This window comes from Triturus cristatus, chromosome 5_2 (genome assembly GCF_964204655.1).
Source record: "Triturus cristatus chromosome 5_2, aTriCri1.1, whole genome shotgun sequence".
NCBI lineage: Eukaryota > Metazoa > Chordata > Amphibia > Caudata > Salamandridae > Triturus > Triturus cristatus.
Genome location: NC_140588.1, coordinates 793,505,965 through 793,521,924, shown reverse-complemented (window position 1 = coordinate 793,521,924; position 15,960 = coordinate 793,505,965). Strand labels below are relative to the sequence as shown.

Here is a 15,960-nt window from a genome sequence, read left to right as displayed (position 1 = left end):
TTTGGACCAGAAATGGGATGTGCACTAATTTCCTTGCTCGCTACATTCCCCAGACTGCATGTTACTCGCCGCTTGTACTGTTCGGACAGAAAGGTTCCAATATGGTGATTTGTATAAAGTTAGAAGCAGTAACGTAAAATAGTTTATTCTTACATTCATCTAAAAGGCTGGGCTATTATAAAATACATTCTTAATGTTTGTTCCAATTGTTTTTGGTTCAGTCTCCTGAGTAGTTGAAGGTTAAAGTGTGTATCATAGTCCTTGGAGCGTCATTTAAAACGTGCTACCTTAAACCTAATTAAACTTGCCTTGTCTTGTAGCAATCCAATTCTCGTAAAATGCTTACACAAGACAAAGCATCAGACTCTAGCCTTACCAGAGTGGTGCAATGGTTTTATTTATTTTTATTGCAAGCATCCTGAAAACAACAAGCCACCACCTAAATATGACGACTCTGTGCTGTCATGCACACTTTAAATAAAAGAACATTCCATATCCTTTTAAGCTGCAATGGGTTCAGGTAATAATGTATCAACCCATTGTCAGATTCAGCTTCGAGCTGCACATTTAGGCAATCCGCACTATTTTTTCTGTGTGTGTGATAGTTGAGCAATGCACTTTATTGACCGTCGTGTGCTCTCTATCTTGCGTCCAACTGTGTTTTAAATAAGTGCCCCTTAAAGTGTATAAACACAGTCCCCAATACAGGGAGCTATTCTCCACACCAATGCTTACTGTAATTGTCCCTGGCTGCATGCCTTAGTTGATTTGATCTTTCTCTGCCACTATGGGTAGAAGAGGGAAAAATAAATATTGTGAAAGGCTTCTATTGTGTTCTGCAGGAAGAAGGAGTGGACTTGGCGAACAGAGAAGCAGCCCATGAGAGGTGAGTGCTTTACTAAAATGGTGACGGTCTCTTTGGAACACTTTGTCCTGATTTTGGCTAATTTTCATGGCATTTGTTTTCTTTGTTTTAGAGAAGTGCAAACTACGATGCAGATTAGCCAGTCATGGGATGAAAGCTTGATCCTGGTAAGGTTGTTGCATCCAGTTTTGTGTTCCAAAGTTGGATTATTTCTTCACATATTTCTTCTTCTTTTAACCATTCAAATGCACCACAACCATACCCAGAAGCTACTCTCTTGGCCGGTCCAGAATTTGCATTTGTCCTTGTTTAGGTTGTGTATACTGTAGCCTTTTCTGAGCAATTGCCTATTTTCTCAATTTATATGCATCTCGTTGTTGGAGTCCGTTTGATTTGGCATTTCTATCTGTGAATAGATCTCTATATGCTACTCTATTGTGTTCCTTTAGAAACTTTTTAAAATCGTATTATACCCGTGTTTGTGTTGCTTGTTTTAATTTATGCAGAATATTTGTTTGCAGAAAATTTGTGGTTTGAAAAATAATCCACGTCCATGATGTATGCTGATCCAGTAAATAGTTGTCTTGTTAACTTGTTCGATATTTCAAGCTCTACAGGAAGCGCCTTACTTGGCTTTTGAACGGCACCATAAGTGATTTGTGGCGAGGCGTTGTATTTCATGAGATATCAAGTTTGTGCCAATTTTTGTGCTTAGAATTTTTGTCTCCTGCTCTGTAAAATGTAAAGATTTGTGCATTAGTCTGTAGTGTGACCTTTTTGCATTAAGACCAAGTATTTTTGGTGTACTAGAAGAACATCGATGTTGTTCTGGGAGGGACCTGCCATGGAAAAGTGCTAGATTTGTCCATCTGCAGAATACATCCTTCAGCTCCAAGCATGAACCTGCTTTTTGAGTTTCTTTGTTACCCAAACTTTACTGTCTCTGTTCAAAATTAATACAAACTGCTTTTTGTTTACAGAGTGACCATGACTTTGATAAGTATGAGAAATCTTCATCACCAAAAAGAATTGATTTTGTCCCAGTGTCTCCTGCTCCTTCGCCTACAAGAGGAATAGGGAAGGTAAATTAAATGGCATGATTAAGCCTTTGTGCTGCCGCAGAGGTTTTTTTTTCTTTGTCATCCATGGTATTTACAATGGGGTAAAAACAAAATGCTGTTTGGAGTTTAGTTTTTTTTTTTGTCCGTTTTACTAATGGGATTTAAATTACCTCCTTTCAGCATAAAGGAGAACTGTCGGCAGCATTTAGTAGTGGGTTCTGAGTAGTTTGAGTCTTTAATCCAGAACCCCATTGCCAGGTTGGAATGAGACCACCTGCTGGATAATATTACACATTGCAAAGAACATGTAGAGTAAGTTAAAAAGTGTCCAAGTTTGTCTCCACCTCTATAGGTTCTGTGTGCAACCCTTTTCTTTAGTGTTCATTTTTTCCCCTCTGCGGATACTGTAAATATGTGGCATCCTGATTTATTTCGGAGTGTGTAATGAGCATTTTATCTTTTTTTTTGTACTGTATTTTATGTCATAAATGTCCTTCTATGACTGTGCATGCTGTAGGATGCTGGCGCTTTATATGATGTACCAAAACGAGATATACCGTGCAAATAGTCCAGGTATTCCCTTATAAGTGAACAGGGGCTTGATTTAGCAATCCCTAGGTGCTCTTCTCGGGGGTAGTGTGGTCGAGCAGCCTTATGCTTATCAGAGAGGTGTGTTCGACATCTGCAAATACAGACAATAGTCAATAAATGATCCACAAGACTCAGTAAGGAGATGCACACCAATTTATAAAAATAGCACCAGAACCAATACGATCAGGGAAGTATGTTTTGCAAGAGAAATACTTTACGTTTTTAAAAGTGGACCGTGCATTTTTCAGAAGCTGCAATTTTATCCTATGGGAGGAAAAACAAGTAGAGTACAACAACTTACAAGACCAATCTCCTAGACTTTAAGTGAGCATGGGGCAAGGTCCAAGGCAGCATCAGCAGGTCACCTCCAGTGGCACTAGGTCTGCCGAGTGCAATACAGCGTTGGGTGCCCAATGTTAGTCAATGGAGATTTTTGTTGTTTTTTTAGTCTTCCGTGGCTAATAAAAGAACTGTCCCGTACTATACCCTGGACGAAAGCCGGTTTGCGTCTGATACAGGAGAATGTACGTTTCTAATAAGTCAGTCAGATAGCCATTTACCACTTTTTCTATAAATTTACTAATACCTGGGAGTAATGATATTGGTCTGTAGTTCTCGATCTTGTTGGGATTCGAGAAGGATTTGTTCAGCAATGGTCTAATAATTGCGTGTCGCCGGGGACTTGTCTTATTTCCAGTGAGATGTTATAGATAGCTGTCAAGACAGATGATAGTGTCTCCTCTCTTTAGCAATATATCTGTAGGTGCCAAGTCCAAAGGAGAGCTGGACTTGATTGTATTGGCTGCTGCCCTAATGTAGTTATTGTTTAGTTGGTGGAGGGGGGCAGATCCATTGATTCCCCTTTCGCTGGGACGATTTCTCTGATATTCATGTTTAGATCCAGGTCTCCTGCCAGTGAATCGTATATAAGGCTGATTATTCTAAGAAAAGTTTGTGAACTGCTCACAACGTCCCCTTCAGGGTGGAGGACTGGCTCCTGCAATCCTGGGTTTTAAAAATGAATTAACAATTTCGTAAATCTCTTTAGAGGACTGCGGGGACTGATTATTCCTCCCAGTCTGCTTTGCAAATTGCGTGCCGGTATGTTTTCGGAGCTGTTTTATAGCTGGCCTTCCTATCCTCGTCATATTGGAGTCACCATTTCCTTTCCAATCGTTTGCATTCCTTCTTGAGCTCCCTAATCTCTAGAGTAAACCATTTGGTGCTGTCTTGAAGTCTGGTATACTACAAAGGTTTTCTGGGAATGAGTGCCTCTAGAGTTTACTCTCTCCACTCCTCAAAAACCAGATGTGCCGAAATGGCCTCTTCACCCAGGCTCAGGACTGATTCCTGTAGAACCTTTTGCCAGCGGGGAATGTCTGGTTTGGACCCGTGCCTAGAGGATTTAGTAAGGAGGAGATTAGGATGGAAAGAGTCTGGTCTGGTGATTGAAAACTCGATCAATAAATGGCTGGACCATAAAACGGTGTGGGACATTGACCGAGATACTGCTCAATTTAGTGAAAATGGGGTCCAGATAGTGACCCTTTGCAGGAGTAGAAGACCTGACCATCTGAACCAATTGAATTGCTGCTAAATCATGTATATAACTTAGAGCCTTGTGTACAGGAGTTGTCATCCAGATGTATATTTAATTTCCCCAGCATTGTAAAGTTGGCTGACTGGAGGCTGAGGAGAGCAATAATCTCTGAGTTAATTTGCACAAATTCTGCCGCTGGACCTGGTGGACGATATACAAGCAAGCCTGAAAAAGTAGGTGTGTGAGCTTAGTGAGGACAGTTTTTCGCTACCTGCTTTATCCACTGAGGGAAATCTATATTCAAGATTTATCTTTAAAGATGATTGCTACCTCTCTTCCTCCTTTCTTTCTGGCCCGATCATTTCTTGTGATCACATAACCCGGCGGGAGGGCTGCCGTAATGTCTGGCCAGCTGTCTACATTCAGCCACGTTTCACCGAGGAACAAGGCTGTGTTTAGGGAGTGACCTGAACTTCAAAAGAGACATCTGCCAGCTAGTACGTGGACAAGTGAGCCGCCCCAACTATAGGTATTTCCAGGGATTGGGAACTCCCTATGATTGAGGGCCTGTGCAGGGAATGATCTTCAAGACTGAATGTGTGATGGCAAATTGGACATGTGCTGCCAAATTGGACATGTGCTGTGCTTATTAGCCGGATCTATAATATGGTAGCACGCTTTAACTGATTTGGCTGAGGCGTTTAAGAGATCCTGAGGTATAGCAAGTGTGATCTGGATGAAAAGAAGCATGGGTTGTGGCCCCTGGACTGCCACAGTCAGGCGCAGACAGACTTGCCCTAGGCATGTGTCCAGCACATGCTTTGAAAATGTCACCCTGATCACTTATACTGACAGTAATGAAACTGACCAGCACTAGGGCATTTCTGCTCATGCAGCTATGCTCTCACATGTGGTATAGTGCACCCTGTCTTAGGGCTGTAAGGCTTGCTGTAGTGGTAACTTAACTACTGCATGCAGTGTTTGCAGGCATGGCACACGGGCTGCGTGCCATGTCGTGTTTTCACCATTGTCTGCACCAAGACACGCAGCCTGCAGTAGCAGTTCGCATGAGCTGGTTGAGAGGTCCCTTAGGGTGGCGTAATTCGTGCTGCAGCCTTTGGAGACCTGCTTTACTACCTCTGGCTGTAGGTAGCATTTACTAGGGGCTTGCAGAGAGTACTAAAGGTGTTGCCAATTGGGAAACAATTACAGTTTTGGGAACGTGATCTGGCACTGGGGGCCTGGTTAGCAGAACCCAGTGCACTTCGGTCAAAATCAGATCAAACACCAGGCACAAAGTTGGGGTGACCAAGAGTGGCCAATTCCTACACATGCTCCTTGTAACTGACTCCAGTGTAGTTGTATCTGCCTCTTTCTCTCTTTCAGAAGATCCACCTTTGTACAGTGTGCATCTTGTGTGTCTGTCCTGACCTGTCCCTGTCTTATCGGATTAGTGTTGACATGATTGACTGTGACATATGATCTCAAAACGTGTGTACATGTGTGTGTGTATGTATATATATTCATCCATTCTTTATTACAAATATTGCCCCCTCAAAGTTCAGTGCAGCTTTTTTGTTTGTGCGTGTATTTGTGTGTGTATGTGTGTGTGTTTGTGCGTGTATATGTGTGTGTATATGTATATATATATATTCACTGAAAAAACCATAGGTTTCACACATGTTATAGTTAGCGGAAATTTTACTGATAAAAAACCAATGAAATTCCCCCGTTATAGTTAGTGCAGGCAACTATAACTCACGCGACCGCAATCCTCTGCTGATGCTAATACTGTATTTAGACACTTATTTGCCCATGTCTTCTTCCATACATTTTTAGCTATACATATATTACAAATATTTTTTTTTCATAAAGACACATATGTCATCAGCAGAAGATTGCGGTCGCGTGAGTTATAGTTGCCTGCACTAACTATAACGGGGGAATTTCATTGGTTTTTTATCAGTAAAATTTCCGCTAACTATAACATGTGTGAAACCTATGGTTTTTTCAGTGAATTTGCAAGGTTTTTTAAATGCTAATTCCTAACTATAACGTGTGTGAAACCTATGGTTTTTTCAGTGAATTTGTACGTTTTTTTAAATGCTAAGTTACTTTACGCCATTCGTGGCGTGCGCGCCCACTTAACGCAGTTCGTTCCGTGCGCGCACGGTGCGCTTCGCGCACCGTGCGCGCACAGTGAGCACGCGGTGCGCTTCGCGCACCGCGCGCCCACTTTACGCAGTTAGTGCCGTGCACGCACGGTGGGCACGCAGTGCGATGACAAAGCAAGAAAGCACGTCAACAAATCTGTTTCTGCTTTCCTCCGTGACTATGGTATGGGTGCCATTTACCACAACAACTTGCGTTATGACATGCAAGACATTTATAGAGGAGATGGTGTGCACTTCAATGATGAAGGGAACAGAGTCTTCCTCTTGAACCTTAGACTCTGCATCGGTACTTACTTGTAGGTACCACTAAAAAATCATTTCATAAACACAACGGCTCTTTTTAGAGCCCCCTAATATCTAAACACTTAAATCTGATTTTCATTTTTTTTTTTTTTTTTTTCCTACCGTACGCTTACCGTAAGCTTACCGTACGCGTACCCCGTGATTTTTTTTAAAATCAATAAATGTTTTCTTTGTACTTTTCTGTCCTTCTTTGACCCCCTTACAAATGTTAGGGGGTCTGTAACTCTCCTCATTGCCCCCTTTCCTTGTTTTCACTCTTTTTTTTCAGAGTGAAATACACAAAATGGCGGCCGCCGCTTCCTGGTTTCGGCCGATTCGAATGTTTACTAAGATCTAAGAGCCAATCAGAATCGCGCTCGCGCACGCCACCGTACGCTTACCGTAAGCGTACGGTAAGCGTACCGTAAGCGGGCTCAGATATATATATTGATTTAAAGGCTATTTTCTCAGAATCTACTGAACAGATTTACACCAAACCTACAAAAGGCACTTCCTTGACCTAGGGACTACCTCTCTGCCAAATTTTGAGTAATTCTGTTCAGCCGTTCGGGCTGTAGCTCGTTCTAAAGGTCCTATGGAAAAATGCATGGGAAAAACGCGTTTTGGGACCCCCCTTTTATCTCAGCCCCCGCTTGACGGATCCCCCCGAGACTTTCAGGGTAGGAGCGGAGCGGAGCGCCCCACCTATTTTGAGAAATTCGCGAGGATTCGTCGACCGGCGCCAAAGTTATTCAAAATAGAATGTTGAGGTTTTCCTATGGAAACGTGGTCCTAACTATAACTACCTACTGGCGACCGCCAGTAGGTAATGTATGTATATATATATATATGTGTATATATGTATATGTGTGTGTGTGTGTGTGTGTGTGTGTGTGTGTGTGTGTGTGTGTATATATATATATATATATATATATCTACTGGCAGTCGCCAGTAGGTAGTTATAGTTAGGACCCGGTTTGCATAGGAAAACCGCAACATTCTATTTTGAATAACTTTGGCGCCGATCAACGAATCCTCGCGAAATTTTCAAAATAGGTGGGGCGCTACGCTCCACTCCTACCCTGAAAGTCTCGGGGGGATTCGTCAAGCAGGGGCTGAGATAAAAGGGGGGTCCCAAAACGCGTTTTTCCCATGCATTTTTCCATAGGACCTTTAGACACAGCTACAGCCCGAACGGCTGAACAGAGTTCCTTGAAATTTGGCAGAGAGGTAGTCTACAGGTCAAGGAAGTGCCTTTTTGTAGGTTTGGTGTAAATCTGTTCAGTAGATTCTGAGAAAATAGCCTTTAAATCAATATATATATCTGAGCCAGCTTACGGTGCGCTTACGGTGCGCTTACCGTATGGTGACGTGCGCGATTCTGATTGGCTGTTAGATCTTAGTAAACATTCGAATCGGTCGAAACCAGGAAGCGGCGGCCGCCATTTTCTCTCTCGCACTCTGAGTGGGGATTAAAAAACAGAGGACAAAAACATGTAAAGGGGCTGTTTAGACGGCTCCTAAGCACCTAGCCATGTTGGGGGAGTCCCCAAAGATCCCCCAAGGCCAAAAACGGAATTTTAATTTTTTCGATAATTTCGCCGATTACGGTTACCGTACGCGTACGGTAAAAATTTTATTAAAAAAAAAATTATCCATACTCTCCCCACCCCATGAGCAAATGGTGCCCGAAGGGCACCATTTGTGCATGGCATATCACTGATGTGAAAATTAAAATATTACCTTTCACAACAAAGCGCATCATATGTCCTCCATGTGCGCACGGTGCGCGAAGCGCATCGTGCGTACATGGCCCATCTAGCGTAACGTCGGTGCGCGTAGCGCACCGCGTGCCCACCGTGCGTGCACGGCACTAACTGCGTAAAGTGGGCGCGCGGTGCGCGAAGCGCACCGCGTGCTCACTGTGCGCGCACGGTGCGCGCACGGAACGAACTGCGTTAAGTGGGCGCGCACGCCACGAATGGCGTAAAGTAACTTAGCATTTAAAAAACCGTACAAATTCACTGAAAAAACGTTAGCGGAAATTTTACTGATAAAAAACCAATGAAATTCCCCCGTTATAGTTAGTGCAGGCAACTATAACTCACGCGACCGCAATCTTCTGCTGATGACATATGTGTCTTTATGAAAAAAAAATATTTGTAATATATGTATAGCTAAAAATTTATGGAAGAAGACATGGGCAAATAAGTGTCTAAATACAGTATTAGCATCAGCAGGATGCGTGAGTTATAGTTGCCTGCACTAACTATAACGGGGGAATTTCATTGGTTTTTTATCAGTAAAATTTCCGCTAACTATAACATGTGTGAAACCTATGTTTTTTTCAGTGAATTTGCAAGGTTTTTTAAATGCTAATTCCTAACTATAACGTGTGTGAAACCTATGGTTTTTTCAGTGAATATATATATATATATATATATATATATATATATATATATATATATATAATATATATATATATATATATCTCATGCACACACAAAAAAAGCGGTCGAGCTCTGATCTTTAATAGAGGGCAAGATTTGTAATAAAGAATGGACAAGCATAGACGGTCATGCAACTCTCTCACTGAAATCATACATATTTCTCACAGTTTTTGTTGGTCCAAGTAGTCCTATGTCTCTCTGAAGTGGGTTTCCAAGTTGCATGATCTCCTCACCTAAGTGGGTTGGTTTCTTATGTAGGATAATGTTAAATAACTCAACTCTTCACTAATCTGTGCTGCGAGTCAGTGTGGGTAATCCATTTAGGTCCCTGATGGAATGGCAACAAATAAAAAGGCAGGTCTGATAAGCTAGTGGGGGAAACCCTGTCTGTGCTTTTCTGTATGCATGCCCCACCTATGCCCAGAACTTGCTGGGAACTTTTCGGAGATACCCTCATGGTTACCTCAGCGAAGCATGGTCATTCCTCTGACTGTTCCTAGTGAATGTGATGGCCCTTCACCTATTTAGTCTAGCCATGATGCAGAACTAGGATTACAAGAAACATTTGATCTCCTACTTGTGATAGCCTGTGTTCAGCAAGTGGGGATAGATCTTCATTTTGCACATGGTTGGGGTTTGCGTTAATCTTTGGTTTCACTATTGGGGGGGGAGAAATTGGAGCAACTTCCAGACTACTCATTAATGTTTCGAGTTCGCTCACATTTTTAACAGAGAAGACAGTTAAAGGTACATATTTTGTCATAACTGATTAACTTATTTATTTCATAGTTGACTCCCCGTCCGAGTTACTGGCTATTTCTAGTGTAAGTGTGTGGTAAATTTAAATTACCTAGACTTAATTTATGCGGTAAAATACAATACGAATAACTCAGTAAAAATAAGAGGCAGAATCCGTGGTATTCGAGGGTATAATAGGGAATTTATTCCTTACAAAGGAATGATGGTTCGAACCAGGCAATCGAGTTCCGTCACCACGAAGGTTCAGGAAGGGATCAGCAATACATTATTGACAGGTTATAATATATATAGTAATGTATTACAGTAAAGACAGATGCAGGAGGCGTTACAGCTGATAAGAATACACATACGTAATAAAAAGGCGTGACCATAGGCGTGCATAGAGGCGTATACTAAAAACGTCATTATGATGATGACACAAGTGGGTGGATCCATAAGAGAATCCTGCAAAGTCAGCAGAAATACATGGCAGAGATGCGCGCGCAGCCGCATGACGTGTGATTGACGTGTAACTAGAGGGTGAAGGGAACTTGACATTTAGCCCTACATGAGGAGACAGAAGTCTGGGGTGTCAGGACAACCTAGTCCTAAATCATATCTAATATCTTGTGTTTAAGGAACTATATTATCTGGTAGGAAAGGTCTTCTCGGACAGATCCTATTCTGTACTGACTGCTAGTGCGTGTACAAGCGTCTAAGTGTCTACATGAGATGCGAGGGGGCATGGGCCTACCATGGTAACGAAAGTCATGAATTACTTGCACGGAGACAGTAAGGCCGGGCCCTTTGCTCTGTAGCTGGAGGGATGTTTACCTAAGCTACTAGACAGGAATGCATTTCTTGAAGAGCGGAGCAGATAACTTGAAGGCTGAATACAGTTTTGGCAGGCAACAGGCCGGGTTAGGCACCGTTAGCCGCGCAGGAAGTAAGACAAAGTTCATGGATACAGATGCAGGTCCAGGCTGGAGCATTCAGAGGCAGAAGCAAGAAAAAGCTCGATGGCAGAATTCAGGGCCTACCTTGCCAGAGCTGGAAAACGTGAAAAGTATACCATATAAAGACGGTGGCCAGGCATACTTAGGAACGGAATATCTGACCCATTCATGGCAGATCTGAAAGAGGACATATTAACGTTGGACACAATTGTATTTGCGTCTTCATAGCTTGAAGTGGAGGGAACATACATGTACTTGTAGCATGTACATGGAGCCGTTGGGGTCTAGATAGGGGACACAATTGACCATAAAAATTCATATTTCCTCATTCCCTCCTTGTCCCCTACGGACCCTCATGAAATATCGATCTTCAGGAATCCATCAATCTGTTCATGTAACATCATTTGCTCTTCTTTCTCCTTCCGGGATCTTGAATGAAAACTTGAACGTGGAATACACGATGTGGCACACAGGCCGCAAATCGCTGGTCCACATTGTAGACACAGGCAACAACTGAATACTATGAGAAAGCCAATACCTAGGAAGGATAGGACTTTCCATCCCCAGGCTGACAATATGCTCCAGAACCAACCGGACCATGTCCAGGTGCCTGGATTCTGATGTATCTGGTTAGCAATCTTGTGAAGACGAGTTATGGCTTTATATACGGATGGCGCGTTTTCTGGGATGAAAACACAGCAACTTGATCCAATGACCCTACAAGCTCCGCCCCGATCTGCTAGGATGACGTCAAGGACAAGACGATTTTGAAGAACAACAATCCGCATCGCAGACTGCTCCTCGGTTAAGTTGCCTAGGGCAGAGGTAGTTTCATTCACTACTGCTTCAAGGGTTCTGGTTAATCTACGTATCAGTTTACTGTTTGAGACAACACCTATGTAAGGAAAGAGACCTTTATTGAAGTCTGTATATTGTTCCCATGCTGTTTCGGTGTAGTCAACAATCGGGATATCTCTCTGGGGTCTATGGTGTACTAGATTGGTATTTCTATGGTAATCAGGAGGGGCTAGGAAAACAGGTGGCAGAAGGAATGCAATGTAACAGGTACCATCCCAGTCTGGAGGTAGGCGTATATATGCGGTATGACCACATATGAAGTAGAAATGACGGGAAGCTCTAAATGTAGACTTGCCTTTATCACTGAATTCGATCACAGTAGTACATTTACTATGACCCAGGTGTACTGAACCATTCTTTCTTACACAGAATTCACCTTTGACTGGTAATACGGACATAGCAGGCAAGACTAATGTAGCTTCAGATTCTATATTCAGAATCATGATGTTAAGTGTAAAATTACCTAATCCATATACTTCATTTTCTAGATCAGTTCCTGTTCTTTTGGGAAGTCCCTCCTTGTTAGGATAACAAGCTTTAAGCAAAACTAAGTTCAGGTTTCCCCATACCCAGTTGCTCTGGTAAACTACAGTGTTTGAATCTAAAGAGTTAATCAAACTAAACCATGCTCCACAGGAACCGTTGTGTGTAAACGGGTACGGAAAGAGAGGCAGAACTCCTTTGTACTTCTGATAGGGAGGGAGTCGGCCACATATCCAACAATTTGTAGCATTGCTGGTCTGATGGGAATGATGTAACATACTAATGAATGTGTTGTTGCGCAGCGCAAATCTATAGGACAATTCATGTGGAGGTAATTCACTAAAAGAATGTTCGGCAGTAACATTGTAAGCACGCTTGAAAATAGGATAGTACAGGTGCAACAGTATACTTGCAGCAATAATAAAAAGACTTAGAAAAAACATAATCAACAATGTCACTATACAGTGACTATGAAGTGATTTACAATATGCATGTTTCTTGAGCTGTTTCTGTCTATTTCTCTCTCTGATTCGGTCTAGATGATACATGTCAAAGACTTAATTCAACCGATTCACCTTGGAGAGGACTTAAACAATCGAATTGTCTGACTTGCTAGACCTTAGTTTCAGTTTATATTCCTGTGATTCGGTCTTTTCAACCAAGGGGAGTTTTGAATCAGTCTCTGGAAGGGGGCAGGGCTGAGAGTTCAAATCCGATGGTAGTCCATGAAATTTCTTGATATGACTCGAGTGTAACCAACCCTTGCGACCCTCGACCTTCACTGCTGTCCTCGTCGTTAGAAGAACCAGCTTTGGTTGTTGCCAGCGAGGCTCCAACGGGCTCCTCCTGTCGAAGTTTCGTACGAAAACTAGATCTCCAGGAACCACTTCATGGGGCTTTACCTCGGTGTTATCGGGAAAGACTGCAGCTACCTGTGAACGGCAAGATTGTAGTGCAGACATCAAGGAAGCAAGGTAATCTGTCAGCATATTACAATCAACATCAGTGATTTTACGAGGTATAGGCGTCCCCCACATATTTGGTGGCCTACCGAAGACCACCTCGTCTGGGGATAGCCCTGTGCGAGAATGTGCTACCATTCTCATGTAAAATAGTGCAACCGGTAAGGCTACTATCCAGTCGACACCTTTCTCTCTACAGATTTTAGAAAGTCGTATTTTCAGGGTCTGATTATGACGTTCCACGAGACCTGCTGCCTCGGGATGTCGGACACAGTGGAATTTCCATTGATAGCCTAACAAGAGTGAAATGTGTTTCATTAGCTCGGATGAGAACGGCTGGCCATTATCTGAGTACACGATACGGGGCAAACCATACCGTGGGAAGAATTCACAAACTAATTGTTTGGCAGTAGTCGGGGCAGTGTAATCTGAGACGGGATACGCCTCTGTCCAACGGGAAAGAGCGCATACAACTACGAGGACATATTTGAATCCTCGACATCGTTCCATCTGGATATAATCCATCTGGAGGACTTCAAAAGGATGATCGGGAGGTTGAAATCCACCCTGCTCTACAGGTACGCCTTTACCTGGATTGAACTGACAACAAATCATACAAGTTCGGACTTTCTGTTTAGCTGCAGCTCGTAAATGTTTGTTGAACCAAATGTGTTGAATACTGTCTAACATAGCTTTTTCTCCTAGATGTGCTGGACTATGTATTGTGTTAATGATAACTTGAACCATTGAGTCGGGGAGAAACCATATAGATTTTCCCTTCGTCATCCATCCCTGATCTGTTTGGATCCCTCCTAATTCAGTCCATTTCTTTATTTCCTCTGGTGTAGCATGTGTCTGTATGTCAATTACATCAAGGGCGGGATCCTTAACTGTCATGCAGTGTGTCGGCGTCGGAACTATTGTCTTAGTCAAGTCAGTTGCATGAGTCCGATTCTGTGCTGTTTGCTTAGCTGTTCGGTCTGCTAGGTCGTTACCCTGGGAAATAATATCGGTGACTTTTGTATGAGCTTTACACTTCATGATAGATATTGAAATAGGCAGATGTATTGCATCTAATAGAGCTTGAATGAGGGGACCGTGTTGAATGTTGGCACCGTGAGAAGTCAAATAACCTCTCTCTCGCCAAAGGACTCCGAAGTCGTGTACAACTCCGAATGCATAACGTGAATCTGTGTATATGTTAACTTTTCTATTCTTGGCTTGAATACAGGCTTGTGTCAGAGCAATAAGTTCTGCTGCTTGAGCTGATAATGTGTCAATACAATTTGTTTCAATGACTTCGGCGTCTGTCGTGACTGCATAAGCGGCCACTAACTCTCCTGTACTTGTTCTCATACATGAACCATCCACATAAAGTGTCAGGTCTGGGTCTGGTAATGGGACATCTGTCAAGTCTTGTCTGGGTTTCGTCGTAATAGTAATGACTTCAATACAATCATGTGCCAGTGGGTCTGTTCCACTTAATGGCAAAAGTGTGGCAGGATTTAATGTACTACAACGTCTGATTTCTATGTGTGGTTGAAACAATGTCAGTTCGTAACCTGTCAGTCGTGCTATAGTCAAGTGTTGTGTTTGTGTCCGGTTCAAGAGAACCTCTACTGCGTGTGGTACTTGTACTGTCAATTGATGTCCTAATACTATGGAATCGCTTTGTCTAATCGCTAGAGCTGTCGCTGCAACTGATTTCAGGCACGTAGGCAGAGCTTGAGCTACGGGATCTAATGTGCTAGAAAAGTAAGCACATGGCTTGTGTGATCCTGCTTGTTCCTGCGTGAGTACTGACAAGGCAGTACCTTCACGTTCTGTAACAAAGAGTGTAAAAGGCTTACTGTAACATGGTGTCGCTAAAACAGGTGCTTGGCATAAAGCTTTCTTTAAGTCTTCAAAAGCTTGTGTATGTTCTGGAGTCCAAGGGAGGACAGTCGATGTCGCTGCCTCCTGGGTTGTCAACTGAATGAGTGGTTTTGCTAAAAATGCATATTGGGGAATCCACTGCCTGCAGTACGAAGTGAGGCCTATGAAGGCCCGTACCTCCTTTTGGGTCTTGGGTGGTGGCATGTTTACAATTAACTGGATGCGGTCAGGTGTGAGCTGTCTCCCCCATTTGGACAGCAAGTGCCCTAGGTACACAACTTGCTGGGCACAAAATTGCAGCTTTGAAGGGGACACCTTGTGCCCCTTGTCGGCTAGGAAATGTAAAACAGTCAGTGATGCTTTTTCACATTCGGGTTCGCTTCGGGCGGTGATCAGTAGATCATCGACATACTGAAGCAGTGCAGTGTTGACTGGCATGTGGATACTGTCAAGTTGTCTTTTCAGTGCTTGGCTGTAGATGCTAGGACTTTCTGTAAATCCTTGAGGTGCGCGTGCAAATTTAAAACTTCGTCCATTTAAACTAAATCCGAACAAATATTGGCTTTCCGGATCGATTGGGACGCTGAAGGCGTTCTTGAGGTCAATTACAGTAAAGAACGTTGCCTCTGAATCAATAGCTGTCAGTAATGAAGAGATATCTGGGACCACGGGATATTGTGGTACAATGCATTTATTCAATTCGCGCAGATCAATAACTAATCGATATACGTGGGGTGCTTTTGGATCAGTTCGTTTAAGAATCGGAATAATCGGAGAATTACATACATTGGAGTCGGTTTCTACAACCACTCCTTGTGCAATGAGCTCGTCAATGATTTTCAGTAAAGCTACTACAGCATCTGGAGGTAATTTGTATTGTCGCATTCGTGGTAATACCACTCCTGTTTTGAGTGTAACTCGATATGGTGTAATGTGCATACAACCTACATCAGTGGGGCCTTTTGCCCATAAATGTGCAGGTAGATTCTGTAACCGGTGATCCAACGGCTCCATGTCTCTTGACACGTAGTGACCTTTAAAGTCACGCAAAAATAGTCGTACTCCGTCCGGAGAACAACATATTATAGCTCCTAGAGCTTTCAATGTTTTTATACCTAACAAGTT

The 15,960-nt window shown here is 42.8% G+C and overlaps 1 protein-coding gene across 5 annotated transcripts in view; it reads left to right on the top strand.

Annotated features, from left to right (window-relative positions):
* PABIR2 (PABIR family member 2) overlaps positions 1-15,960 on the top strand; it is a 214,870-nt gene that overhangs the window by 63,592 nt on the left and 135,318 nt on the right. For all 5 annotated transcript variants that reach the window (XM_085607916.1, XM_085607917.1, XM_085607914.1 and 2 more), the window contains 3 exons: positions 843-886; positions 978-1,032; positions 1,846-1,947. In XM_085607916.1, coding sequence (XP_085464042.1) covers positions 843-886; positions 978-1,032; positions 1,846-1,947 — 201 coding nt within the window. The remainder of the gene's footprint in view (positions 1-842; positions 887-977; positions 1,033-1,845; positions 1,948-15,960) is intronic.